The sequence below is a fragment of the Ceratotherium simum genome, chromosome 16 (genome assembly GCF_057802395.1).
Source record: "Ceratotherium simum simum isolate JZ-2026a chromosome 16, ASM5780239v1, whole genome shotgun sequence".
NCBI lineage: Eukaryota > Metazoa > Chordata > Mammalia > Perissodactyla > Rhinocerotidae > Ceratotherium > Ceratotherium simum.
Window position 1 is genome coordinate 5,015,559 of NC_141915.1, and position 14,604 is coordinate 5,030,162.

The 14,604-nt window shown below is 46.6% G+C and overlaps 1 protein-coding gene across 1 annotated transcript in view; it reads right to left on the minus strand.

The window, feature by feature from the left end:
* Window positions 1-4,800: 4,800 nt before the first annotated feature.
* Window positions 4,801-14,604, minus strand: part of LOC101404033 (heparan sulfate glucosamine 3-O-sulfotransferase 3B1) — a 40,446-nt gene continuing 30,642 nt past the window's right edge. Inside the window, exon 2 of the mRNA XM_004433044.3 lies at window positions 4,801-8,496. Coding sequence (XP_004433101.1) covers window positions 7,878-8,496 — 619 coding nt within the window. The 3' untranslated portion in view covers window positions 4,801-7,877. The remainder of the gene's footprint in view (window positions 8,497-14,604) is intronic.

The following is a 14,604-nucleotide window of genomic DNA, read 5'->3' on the forward strand; positions in this document are numbered from 1 at the left end:
ACATAATGGGAGGCTATTTAAGGGCTTTCAGCTGGAGGAGTACACAGCCCAATTTGAGTTTTTAAAAGATGCCTCAAACTGTTGCGAGCAGAGTAGATTGCAGGGAGCAGGCAGAAATGTGTGGGAGGCCAGGTGGAAGGCTACTGCAGGAGTGCAGCGAGACAGAACGGTAGCTTGTAGCAGGTGGTAGTGTCAGAGGAGACAGAAAGAAGTGAATGGACTTGGGAGACTTTCTGGAAGTTGTCTTGACAGTACTTAGTAATGGATTAGATGTGAGGAATGTGCAAGAAAAAGATGCCAAGAATGACTCCAAGTTTTCTAGCTTGAGCACTCCAAAGCAGACGAGATTAGGGGAGAAGATTTAGGAAAGAGAACCAAGTGTTCACTTTGGGGGATATTTTTATTGGAGAGGCTCATGGAGATGTCCAAATAGAGGTGTCAGGTAGGCAAATGGACAGAGGAGTCTGAGCTCAGAAATAGCTGGACTGCTGTTAATTTGCCTGCAATGCAATCTTCTGCTTATCCCTCCAGAACCTTCCACACCCCTGCCCCAACACTCCATGCTACATCTCCATCCAACAGCCTGCAGTTCCCAACAGGCTGTATTTATTCACATCTGGATCTTTGCACATGATTCTCTCCCTCTGCCTCCCTACCACCCTCCACCTAATCACCTGGCTACATCCTTCTAGACCCTTACGCTACCTGCCTCAAATCAGGCTAGGTACTCCTGTCCTGGCTGCCCACAGCACCTCTTCACCGTGCTTGTCACATTGCATGTGAGCTGTGCCTTCAGCTCCCCCATGGACTGTGAATTCCTTGCAGCAGGAAGTGTGCCTTGTTTAGGGTTGTGTCCCAGCAGCGGTAGACACTCAGTAAATATTTATTGAATGAGGGAATCTCTCTCTGACTCCAGCTTCTTCTTGCTCCAATTCATATGGACTATCATATCCAAAATAAACTTCTCGGAACACCACTCCCATCAGATGACTCCCCTTCTCAAGAAGTTCCGGAGCCTTACTGTTGTTTACTGCTTCCAACGGAGACTTGGTGTCCTCTCTTGTCTCTTCTCCTGCTGAGTATATCGAAAGAGAAAGCACACACCGTCTAGATGTTTTGAGGTCAGGATTCCATGGAGGAATTATAACAGCTTCCACACAGCAAAGGGGACACTAGGGGAGCCCTGGGGCTCAAAGGGTAGATATGAAGGAGTCTCTAATACCCTTGCATAGGTGTGAAGGTGGGGGAGGGTCTTCAATGTCTGCTATTCACCTTTCTCAAGAAACTATGCTCTGAGGTCTTAAGCCACTTTTAGTTCACACAAAAATAGACTGTTGGATGGGAACAAAAACATCCCAAGCTCTCGAATGGGGAATGCAGGCTTTGAGCCATACATGTGTTACTGTGGCAGACTGTGCAATAACATGACTATTTTATCATCGTTTGCACCTAGTAATATTTTAAAATGAGTGAGAATGGACAAATGAAACTAGATGCTAGCGACAGGAACTGCGGGCTTAGACAAGCTGATTATACTTGAGAACGTGATGGCCAGCTGGAACAATTAACCTTGAATGGCCCATCAGTGGACTTTAGGCAGTCAATTGTGTATTCAGTTGTGAAGGATAAGAAGAAATAATTATCGATCATATACAAAGTGCTGGAAATACATTGTTGAAGATTGAATCGAGAAGGTAAGATGGAATTGGGGATTTAAAGGATTTTAGCTCTCTTAAAAAAATCTCTTATGATATATAAGTCTATTGTTCCACTTTCAGGAACATATTATAGATGACAGCTTGGGGCTGCCTGATAAAAGAGGGCCCAGCGGAGTGAGGGAAGCCGGGCAGCCACTATTTGAAATGCTGCGAGATCGACTGTGTCAGAGTTTCTCTGAAAGGAGATCCAGAGTTATAAGGGGTGACTGCTTAGTAACTGACCTTACTGGTGAGGAGTGTGGTACAGAGGAAAATGTGCTTGATTAGGAATCCAAGCTCTCTAGTTTTAAAGTGGTATGTAGGGCCGCCCCGTGGCTTAGCGGTTAAGTGCGTGCGCTCCGCTGCTGGCAGCCTGGGTTCGGATCCCGGGCGCGCACCGACGCACCGCTTCTCCGGCCGTGCTGAGGCCGCGTCCCACAGACAGCAACTAGAAGGATGTGCAGCTATGACATACAACTATCTACTGGGGCTTTGGGGGGAAAAAAAATGATATGTGGTCTATACTCTAACACGGCGGTTCTCTAACTTGAGCGTGAATCAGAATCAGCTGGAGGGTTGCTTAAACCTTGAGTCTCTGATTCAGTAGGTCTGAGGTGGGGCCTGAGAACTTGCATTCTATTGGGTTCCCTGGGGATGTTGATGTGGTCCAGGAACCACACTTTGAGAACCATGACTCTCCATCTTGGCTACATGTTAGAATCCCTGGGGCAGCTTTTTATTTTTTTCTAGCTTTATTGAGATATAATTGACACATAACATCGTGTAAGTTTAAAGTGTACAATGCCTTGATTGGATACATTTATATATTGCAAAGTGATTACCATCATAGTATTAGCTACCACCTCCATCCCGTCGCATAATTACCATTTCTTCTTTTGTGGTGAGAACATTTAAGATCTACTGTCTTAGCAACATTCAAGTATGATACAGTATTATTAGCTTTAATCACCATGCTGTATATTAGATCCCCAAATCTGCTGATCTTATAACTGGAAGTTTGTACCCTTTGCCCAAAATCTCCCCATCTCCCCCACCCCCAGCCCCTGGGAACCACCACTCTACTCTTGTTTCTCTGAGTTTGTCTTTTTTAGATTCCACATAAAAGTGAGATCATATAGTATTTGTCTTTCTCAGTCTGACTTATTTCTCTTAGCATAATACCCTCAAGGTCCGTGTTTGGGGAGTTTTTTAAATAGACCATTATTGGGGCCTCTCCCCTAGAGATTCTAATGGAATTGCTCTGAAGTGTGTTAGGGCTTCAGTATTTTTCAAGACCTCTCTAGGTCATTCGAATATTTGCCCAAGCTTGACAACTACTGCGCTAAACTGTGCCACCAGGTTAATGAGTAGATTTTAGGTCCATTTTATTACTTTTCTGTAGAAAAGGCATAAAATTGATGGGATGGGGTGCAAAGTCAGGTCAGCATTCAAGGCCCACACATATTTCACCTAGTGATATATACCTAGGTTTGAAGGAACGAGTCTCTATATGATGCTGGCTTTTGAGAACCAAGTGTTAATGAAGACTTGCTTCCCACCTGAGCAGTGTGCATCCTCTGCCTTGGTAGGGTGTTCTTTTCACTGCCTTCCCAAAATGCGAGGCTGATTTCCAACTCTGTGTACTTTCTTTGCGTGAATCCCAGTGCTTTCCAAAGTGTCAGAAAGCCCAGAATGCTATCAGAGATGAATGTGGGTTCTCACATTTTAGGCATTCATGGACTTAACACCAAATAGCATTGGGCAAGTCACTCCCTCTTCCATTCTCTTCCATCTCTCATGGCAAGACGCAAATCTTAGTTGCAGTTGAGTGCTAGTCTTCTACAGGAGTGACCTCTGCCAGGAGTAGCAGGTCAGCCTAGGGCAAGCGTGGCTTGATTTATATGTAGCTAGCAATTACTAGCATTGCTTTGTTTTCGTTGTATTTATTTTTTTATGATTACCTCCTCTCATGGCAAGAGATAATGACTTTTTACCTGATTGTAATATGTTTCCTTTTGAAATTAAGTAAAAGTTTCAGTTATGCAAAATGAATTAAGTCCTAGAGATCTACTGTACACCATACTGCCTATAGTTAACAATTCTACACTGAATACATAAAAAGTTTGCTAAGAGGGTGGATCTTATGTTAAGTGTTCTTATCACAAAAAATAAATAAATAGAGAGAGAGGGTGGAGGAAACTTGGAGGTGATGGATATGTTTACAGCATCAGTTGTAAAGGTAGTTTCATGGGTATATACTTATCTCCAAACTCATCAAGTTGTAAACATTAAATATGTATGGATTTTGTATGTCAATCATACCTCAATAAAGTAGTTAAAAAAAAAGAAGTCAGAACTCTTGGGTTCAAGCCTTAATTTATCAATGTAGTGTCAGCTAGCTTAAAACTCAACCAGAGGTATACCAAATTAAAATCAACTGAAAATTGAAAAAATAGTTAAGTAAAATAAAAGAATGAATCAAAAGTTTAAAGCAACAGATAATAATTGGACAGATGGTGTGCTATGTCAAAAGAAAACAGAAGGTCGTTTGAGATGGGCTCAAGACACAGAAATGCTGTCTTGTCCAAGCCCTTTTCTGCTTCTATCTTACGGACAAGAATCTCCAAATCACTGATATGATACTACTCTGCAAATGGGAGAAGGGAATGCTACCATTATCCAAATCACCCATCCCCATCATGCTCTGCTTACACCGCACATGGAAGCCCCCACATACCCACCCGGCCAGAACCCGAGGCACTGAGAGGCTGCAGTGCCCAGGGGCTGCGGTGCTCTTGGGACCCGTGTAATGGACAGTACTTCCTCCAGGGGCATGCTTCTCCAAGGGGCAGGAGCCCTCTCACCCATCTTGTAGCCTTCAGAGTCATTTACAGAAATCCACCCCAAATATTTGTGGATTAGTTGGATTTTGTATTGAACCCTTTAAAATCTGAAAGATCCACCTGTGCTCAGAATGCCTCTGTGTGTGTGTGTGTGTGTGTGTGTGTGTGTGTGTGTGTGTATGCATGTGATTAGTTACTGAATAAAATATCCTTTCCTTGTCCATCTGCAACACATCATAAAACATAAAAGTACCCACCAATTGGTAAAATATATTTTATTTGTTCATACAAAGAAATAGTATGAATTACCAGAATTTCATTTTCCTAGAAACATCTTTCTCTGTGTAAAATTAATTTGTGTTATACATAGGACAAAATACTTGATTTAATTTTGTTTTGTACATATTGGCTATTCTAACAACCAGGTTACAGAAGACACACTGCTAGAATTTGCACAGTATTTCAGATTACTGGGCTGAAGGAAACTCAGTCATAAATTAACGTTACAAAAGTGAAAAAAAAATCTAACCACACCTTTAAGTTTTATTGACCATCTTTCTTGATAAACTGAAAAGAAAAATGACATTGACTTCTGTGTCTGCATTTTAGATACATACTGTTTCTAGTTTATTGGAACCTTCCATTTTCCTTTCTTATGAAAATATCCTGGCAGGACCTGAAATTGTGTTTCTCCAAAAGTCTAAAATATATCTATCACTCAAAATGACTTCCAAAGAGAATCCCATGAAGAAGACAATTTCTCCTCCTCCATCATCCAATTAAGTATTTATTATGCAGTCACTATACCTAAGTACCTTTCCAGGGACCACCTACCAAGTTAATGGACTACTGTACAAACACCTCAAAGAAAGCATGGGATAGATAACAATAAAAACTTTCAATTTTTTTGTTAACATTTTTGTTTTTAATGAGAAAAACAAAACTGAGAGGAATAAATACTCCAATGAATATCAGAGCTTTTCCATAAACTGGAAGAAACCCAAAACACGTGCTAGGCCAAATTGCCAAAACATGAAACAATGTTCGTCTTCTAGCAGCTAAAGAGTGAAGTTGGTGGCCTCGTAGATTGCTAGAATGGGAAGAAACTCAAGGCTTAATTTTACATGTTGCCTAACTTCTCCGGGAGGAAGCCATGTGGGCTCAGGCTCTCTAATATCTATCACAAGATGAGCTGTAACCTTGGGGCCGACGCCGTGTCGGGATCAGGCAGGAAGTGTAAGCTATCAGACCCCTATGAGGAGATGCACAGGAAGTTGGATTTATTTGTCTTGCGTAGAAAAACTTGCTCTGGTCCATCAGTGCTAATTATCGACATCTGTTTGGATTCAAGGATTTGACCCAGCAGAGAATCTTGACCCACTTCAGTGTTCGTGACTAAATGACTCTCCTTCTATCTGAAAATTTCTGGTTTCAGTTTTAAGGCAGGGAATAAACAACTTAATCCAAATTGCCCAGCTTGGAAAGAGGGCAGGGACCTGAAGGGGAAAGAAAAGCTCATGCATATTTTCCCACTGCTTAGTTGCAACCCTTGTCTAAACTTTCCTGCAATTCTACAGCATGAGCCATGTCAGACCATGAGAGTGGCCAAAAAGCAGAAGGGGCAGGACTTAGCTAGAGGACTACTGACTTTTATTTTAAGCAATGTCACGCTGTAACTGAAAATCGGTGCTCTCAGCCTTATTTCGAAAGCGCCTTCTGATTGGAAAAATGCACGACCAATTCGCACCCTTATGCAGATGTCTTTGACACCCAAACAGCAAGAGAGGAGACCACGCTCTGATTATGGCATTCCCCTAAGCACAGCTTCTACGCTACTCGGAATCGGCAGTAACAAAGCTATGATGTGTATCTCCCCACATATTCCTTGATGAAAGTATAACTCAAATGACAATACTACTATGGTTGAAGCATTCTGGTTTAGAAAACTGAGGATAAAGTGAATATGTCATTATGTGATATTGCTCTGTGGTTATCCAACTGCCACTAGCTGGTCATTATAAACGATCCCCAACTGCCCTCTCAACAGAGAGGTATGGGGAGAGCATTCTGCATCAGCAGCCACAATGTTGGCAACCCTTCTGCCAAGACCTGGCTAAAACAAGGGACAGCTGCACGAGGGGCAGGCTTAAGTGCCTACAGGCCACGTGGGGCCAGCTCTCCCTGCCTGTCCTTACAAGGGCCACTCCTGGTTCTCGCCATTTGGCTGTTGGCTACAACAAACCATGCTGTCAATCTGAGATGAGCTAGGAATTTCAAGGAGAGGAGTTTCAGACATCAAGCAGGGGGCCAGGATTCCCAGGCCACTCATCCTTTTAGGGGTTTTTATGTTTTCTCCCCATTGAGGCTGTCAGCCTCCTGGGATGTGCCCCACACAGGCTGGCTCTGCATCTAGCAGCATCTCGGTAGACACGGATGCTGAGGGATGCACCTGACTCCTTTGGGTCCCGATACCTGGCACCCTTGGTTTGTGCGGGTGGCTCTGCTAGCCTAGGGGATTCTTTGGTGTGTCAAAGCAGAACTGTCTGCCTGGAGAACAGTGCATAGTGCACTCTCATGCAAAGGAGAAGAGATCATCTTTATTTCTAAAGCAGCACCCAAGCATCTCACACATGTGACCTGGGAAAGAGGGGGCTAATATATGCATACACTTCAGGCTGGTTAATGAACAAGGGACTGGGGCAGAAGAGGATGCAGGGGCCATCCTTCAAAATCAAAAGCTGAAGTAAATGGACCCTGGCATGCAGACTCTAACGGATGTGGATGTCCTGCAAAGGTGGGGATTCTCCCAAGTGCTGAGCAGACTTGAGGGAAACCTAGCGCTGTGGCATCTGCATCCTTGGAAATGTCACCGCAGGGACAAGCAAGCTGCTACGGGAGGTCTGCCCTCCAGAGTGCAGCACTGCAGAGGCAGCTCAGAGCTCCTATGAGGCACACAGGCAGGAAGAGGAAAGGAAGCTGGAACAGGAGACCCAAGACACAAGGAGACGGCAGGTGAATCCAGACGGCGATGGAAGGCTGCATACCCGTAACAACAAAAATCTCAAGTTGTGCTTTTCTTCTTTTTAAATATAATGGGTAGAAAAAAAAAAATGGAAGCACCATCAATTGTGAGGAAAAGAACAAAATATTAAACACTTTGGAATGTTAATGGATTATGAAGCTAACTCTCTATAAAGAGTGTGGCTAGGCAGTTTAGTGAATCAATTGCTTACGAATTAAAAATAAATTATTATAAAATAGATTTCTGTACATTTTACATACATATAATCTCTCTCAATATATAAGCCAAGTGGTAAGTTACACAGACCGGGTCCCTTCAATCCCAGCCAAAGTCGTGCCCGGTCATCTGGTAGAACTTCAAGTTGAAGGGCCGGTAGAAGTCGCGCAGCCGCTGCACCACCTCGCGGTCGATCTCGGGGTGGGTCCGGCCCTTGGTCTTGCCCAGGCAGTGGGGTTTGCTGCTGCCCTCGGCCTTCTTCAGGCAGGGGAAGCCCTTGGTCTTGTTGAAGTAGAAGTGCTTGTCCGTGATGATCCTCTTGAGGCCCAGGAAGTCCTGCACGCGGCCCAGCTCGCCGGCCGGGTCGCTGATGAGCCGCTCGCCGCTCACGAAGAGCATCTGGCCGAGCGGGAAGTGGCGCAGCCAGCGCTCCAGGTGCTTGGCGTAGATGCCGATCTGGATGGCGCTCCACGACGTGTCCACGAGGCCCGCGGTTCTGTTTCTGAACGTCAGGCTCTCGAAGGTGGGGATGTCGGGCCGCTTGGAGAGCGTCTGCGTGTAGTCCGAGATGGCTCTGGTCACCGGGTCCCGCACCACCACGATGAGCTTGGTGTCCCTGGACATGGCCGAGATGCGCGCCGGCGCTTCCCGGGTCACGAAGTAGCTGGGCGTCTTCTCCATGGTGATTTGCCCGTCCAGGGTTCTCGGCATCAGGTCCCTGAGCAAAGCAAACAAACTCGGGTCAGAAGGTGACACCTCTTTGGCCACACATCTCAATGTCCACACTTGTAATCCCCGCTCCCTCTTACTACTGGCAACAGTTACAGAAATATGAAAAAAATGCAAGCAGAATTTCAGGGCTGAAAGGTACATTAACGTCCCATCTGAATTTTGGAGGCCAGATCCTATCTACGTGAAACATAAAGGCACCTTCTTCCAAGAGTAAGATACGCATTTCCCTAAGATCCTCTTGTGGGTGTCACCTCTCCCTTAGTTTTCAGGGTATCCAGCTTTTAGACTGCCCCAAACATCTGATGTCAGAACACAAAGGCCTTTGGCTTCTGGATATGAGTCCTTCCTAAATAATAGGGCGTGCGGCTCCTGGACATTTCGCTGCCCAGGAGTCTTCGCTAGACTGCCGTCAACAAGCCCAGGCGAGTGCGCTGTGGGCACACGTCCCCCTGGGCCAGCCAGGATGTACCGGCTTCACCACAGTAACCACTGACAAAATGCCATACTGCGAAAAGCATGTCTGAAGCCCGCAAAGCACGCAGCAGCCAAAAATCAGACCAACAACTTGCATGTTATCTATCACAGCATTAATTTTAACAAAAGTATGTAGACAAAAGTGCTACAACCTACAGGAGACACAGGCCATGATATTCAGATCAAAAAGCACTTCTGTGGTGGCGATTAGCACAAAAAGTAAGACGAATCAGTGATGTAAGCCTGTGCCTTATTTGCTCTCTGAGCCTCAGCATCCTAATATGTGAAATGGGAACAATTTTCACCAACTTCATTCAGTTGTTATGAGTTTGTAAAATCAATGGAATTTAGCTTAACAGTCAAGGAATGTGGCCTTGGAAGTCAGACTGCCTGGGTTCAAATCCCAGCTCTGCCACTTCTAAGCTGTTTCACCTTAAACAACTTACTTAACTTTTCTGGGCTTCTTTTCCTTATCTGTAAAAACAAAGATGATAATACCTACCGCATGGGAGTTTAATGAGGATTACAACAACTAATGATCACAAAATGCTTTGAACAGCCTGATGTATGGCATATACTTGATATATACTAGCTACTATTACTACTGTCGTTATTATTCTCATTATTATAGTGTTCTATACACAGTTTACAGCACAGGACCAGAGTTGAGCATGTGTGTGGACACACTCGTGTGTATACATCAAAAGAAGATGTGTTTCGTAATTGGACACTAAGTCCTGGTCACAGATGTACAATTTTCCATTAGCTGTGGGATAGAGATCTATGACTGATTCCCACCTGGGCCCAGGAAATTAAAAAAAAGACAATTTCCACATCATTTTTGACCACATATTTACCTCTCAGGAGGACATGCTAAACCTCCAGCTTCAAGCCATCCCTGATCTACTGAGCCCACACCTCCTCGACTGAGCACAGTCACAGAGAAGATGATATACACTGTCTATCGCACGAGCCAGAAAGGGCCACCCCCTGGCGACAGCTCCTTCCTCACAGGAGTTAGAGGAAGAGGCCTTTCCCCAGGAAGACTGCGCCCAGCAGTGCAGCCACCCCTGGTTACGCTAGTGCTGGATTGACCCACTTCGCCCATTAACCACTTAGAGTAATGCAGCAGTGCCATCAGGCTAATGTGACCAAGGATTAGAGAGTCTGGCTCCCAGCTTATCTTGCATTTCACTCATAAGCAGGTTGAGTCTGATAAAGTCCACGTATTTTTTTTCCTGTGTTAACTGGACTCTCTACAATGGACCGTCTTCAAGAGTTTAATATTCAGAATCAAAGTGCTACCACCATGACTGAAGAAGATCTTCAGGGCCACGGCAGAGGGGTGGGCTTGGAGTCTGTCCTCAGAGGATCTGTCTGACCTAGCATGGGCTTTGAAGTCAGGCCACTGGTCTGACTCTCAGTATCCTCACTGACTGAGGTGTGTGACGCTGGATAGGTCACAGGTCACTTAACCTGCGATGCCCCAGTTTTCCCATCTGAACCATGAGGAAAATGACAACGTCCACCACCCAGGGTTTTTGAGAGGACTGTGAGGCTAACCTTGGTACCGAGCCTGGGAGCTAACTGGTACTAGGAAAATGCTGTCAGTTATCTTCTGTCCACAGGGTTCTGGCAAGGAGGTAAGGAAGCAGGGTTTGTGCACAGGACACTGGTCACTCACTCGGTTTGACCCCACAGAAGGGCAATGAGGAAGGCTCGGCTCCTGCGAGAGGCAAAGGAGCAGGAATACCGGACTCTGCTCTCAGCCTGCCTGGGGTCCAGACCAATCTCTGACCCTCTGCTGTCTGCGTCTGCATTTCCTCAACATCCTTAAAGAAGGGCCTGGCGGTAACCGAACAACATGGCTCAATGGGCAAGTGTGAATAAGAAACCACAGACAGTATAGGACGGTACGAAGGAAATGCGGGAGCCTCACTCTCCTCCAGTCCAAAGGCAAAGGCTCCTCAGCCATAAATAAAAATTCTCTGAGCTGCGGGCAGATTTCCTGTGCTTGACCGCCCGCTGGCCACCCAAGCCATTCTGGGGTACCAGCACCACCTGACCCCTCTCCCCAGCATGGTCTGGAGTTGGCACGCATATGTCAGAAGGCACTCAAAGGGCCTTGCTATTTTCTTTGATTATCAAAATAAGAGCCAGGGGAACTACTGCTGTGACAGAGACTTCTCAGGCCTTGTCCACTGGGGCTCTGGGGCCACGCTCCCCTCGGAGTGCCTGGTCGCAGATAATGAGTGGCTGACGGGAGAGATGCACAACTGGGCTCTCCATCATTTCTGCAAAGGCCTCCTGAGAGACTGGCTTCCAGAGGCACTTTCGTGGTGGGCATTGCGCTCCATCTCCCCAGGACACCTCTGTTGGTCCAACCAGTGGGGAACACAGCTTGACCTGAGAATTATGTGAAGAGCTCCTGGCACAGAATCTTCTGGGCAGTTACAGGCAAGTCGCCTTTCTCCCCTTCAGCTGCTCTTCTCCCACCTCCCCCACCCACACCGCCACCACCTGGCCCTAGAGCAGAGCCCTTTTCATTCTCTGCCAGGTCTCACCTTCCTCTCCCCTCTCCCTTCAAGGGCCACACTCTCCCGTCCTCACACTCGAAATCTCTCTGAGCACAACAGTGGCTCAGAGAAGAAAGGAAGGGGGTATGGCTGAGGGCAAGAACCCCTCACATGGGCCCTACATGCCCATCCCAGCAACCCCTGAAGCCGAGCCAGCCCCAGGCTGGCCTCCCGAGACAGCAGGGAGGTTGCAGGTTAGGAGCTGCTCATTATGAAAGCCAGTTTCTCAAACTGATAGTCACAGCTAATAATTATATAGTGCTCTGGAGCATGCAGAGGAACTTTCACACACATTATCTGATTCCATTCCTCATAACAAGACTTTGAGGTCGGTCTTGCGATCTCCAATTTACTAACAATTAAACTGAGGCTGAAGGAGAGAGGGTGACTCACTTGGAGGCGGGTCCCGCGCCCGCAGGCTGAGAGCTGGGACTCCGAGTCAGCCCCTCTGATGCCTCTCCTTCCATTCGTCTCCACCGTCTCCCCTTCCACAGCCTTTGTTTCTTCTTAATGTGACAAAGACCACATACAGCCACACACCTGTCCTCTCTGTAAACAGATACCTGGATTTTTTTCTCTCGTTCGTAGATTAGGATCTGAATAATGGGTATTTCAGCGCTACAATCAGCTGACTGTGATCATAATTGTTCAAACATGAGTCAGATTTCGAAACAATAGGCCTGTTAGGTTCACATACTCCTGCTGTTAACTGCATTCTATGGGGCCTGGAATATCAGACATCACTGGAAGCGCTCCTCCCCTCCAGAATACACCCCAGCCCCCTGCTCCCCTCTCCACCACGTGGGCAGGAAGGGACTTCTCTTTGGCACCTGACACATATCACCAATCGGTGCCTGTGAAGCCAGTGGGGCTGGACGGTATCTCTAGAGCAAGTCTGGGGAAGACACAGGCTCACACTCATGAAAAGTGTCCCTTAGGACAAGCCTGGGAGATACTAACCAGCAATATAGGGTGACACCCATGATAGAAAGCAGAAAAGATCCTGCTTCTTCAATGAGGCCTAAGGGGTAAGGCAGGCTTGTCACCCCAGTTAGGCCTGGGCATGACAAGCCCAGTGAACTTCCGGGAACACCAGCGACCTCAAAGAGCTGGGCCACCGGGCAGGGACCTGGGAACCAAGTGAGTTTGGAGGTGGTGCTTCAGGCTTGTTTGAGGATATTCACAAGAAAGTGACAGGCCACCTCTGTGGCAGCTCGTTGCACCCCTGGTTGCACATTAGAATCAACTAGGGTGCTTTGAACTAAATGCCTGGGCCCCACCCCAGACCAACTGAATCAGGCCGGTGTGGGTGGGACCCCAACACGGGAATCTTTTAGATGATTCCAGTGTGCGGCCAGGATCGGAAATCATGATTCTGGGCTATCTGTGGGCCTGGAGCCTGTCACGCACTCAGCCATTTATCTGCTGATATTCACTGCACCACTCTGTCGGTACAGAGGGCCACCATGGTGGGAAAAAGTTGAGAAAACGATATCGTAAACAGAACTAAAAGTTATTCAGCTAATCCAAGACTTATTGAGTCAAAGGCCTAGAGTAAAGTCCAGAGAACTCAGGGCCATACTCTCTCAGCTGAGGGCAGACCAAGTCTCTGAGTGAGTGAGGAGTACGCCCTGAAGGGCTGCAAACTACAGATGAAATAGGACAGTCAGAACAAAGAAAATATAGTCAGGGTTAGTGCAAATAGAAGAAAAGGATGTCTGCTGCCCTTAAACACATGCGTGTGTGTGTGCACACACACAGGGATCCACACACACACACAGTTACTTATCCAATACAAATCGGGCTCCAGCAAAACAAAATGAGACAAACTGAAGGAACCAGAAGACCAGGTCATCTCTCCTCGTGGGATAATGGAAGAACAGATGCATCTAAGTCTTTCATCATCAGACGTTAGATAATATCAACATAAACAGAGGAAAGGAAAACAAACAGGTGAAGAACAGTACTAGAACAGATTATCTGATTTATGCTTTTGCCAACGTTCTCAGCTTAAAATGAAACTACATTCTCTTTTTGTAAAAAAATCCCATGAAACTAAGATGAATCGATGTCAAAAGTGACCACTGGGCCCTCTCCTCTTTTCTGATCTTGAGGCAGGTGGACGAGGAGAAGGGCCAGGCTCAGACGTGAGGATGCAGAATCGCGCCCTGGGCTCCCAGCGCTCACCTCCCCCTGCGCCTCCACCAGACTGGAGGTCAGCTGAGGAGTGAGGCAACTCCCTGCAGAGTCAGCTTCCTGCCGGGGACCAACATCCCGGGGCTCTGGAGAAGCCCAGAGTGTACAACTGAACATCCCACGTCTCCACAGGCTCCTAGGTGTTCCTGCTAGGAGCAGACTATGAAAAAGAAACCTCAGGGCCGGCCCCGTGGCTTAGCGGTTAAGTGCGCGCGCTCTGCTGCTGGCGGCCCGGGTTCGGATCCCGGGCGCGCACCAACGCATCGCTTCTCCGGCCATGCTGAGGCTTCGTCCCACATACAGCAACTAGAAGGATGTGCAACTACTACATACAACTATCTACTGGGGCTTTGGGGGAAAAAATAAATAAATAAAATTATTAAAAAAAAAAAAAGAAAGAAAAAGAAACCTCAGGCCTAAATGCATAAGAAATTTGAATGAACCAGAGAAGTTTTAAAAAGCCCTCTAATTCTGATGTTCTCCAATAACAAATGTCGAATTTTCTTTTTCTGCTTCTTTCTTTCCTTGGGTGACACGCCTGTTCCATGGTCCAGCAATTGAACTTATTGTTTGCACTGGCAAATTGCACAACAATAAAAAGGAGAATTATTGAAATGGGTGTAACCTAACTCTGGATACCCGAACAGATGCTGAGTCACTGACGCAAAACAGATGATGGAAGTCAATGGACTTCAGAGAGGAGAGGAAGCTGCAGGCCACATTGGGTGGGGCAGGCCCAGCCACCACTCGACCGAGGAGAACTGGGGAGAGCCAGGGGAATATTCGGCCGGCCCCGTCTCTTCTCCCACTGGGAGGATGACTTCCTTGTTTGGTTACAGAAATACCCC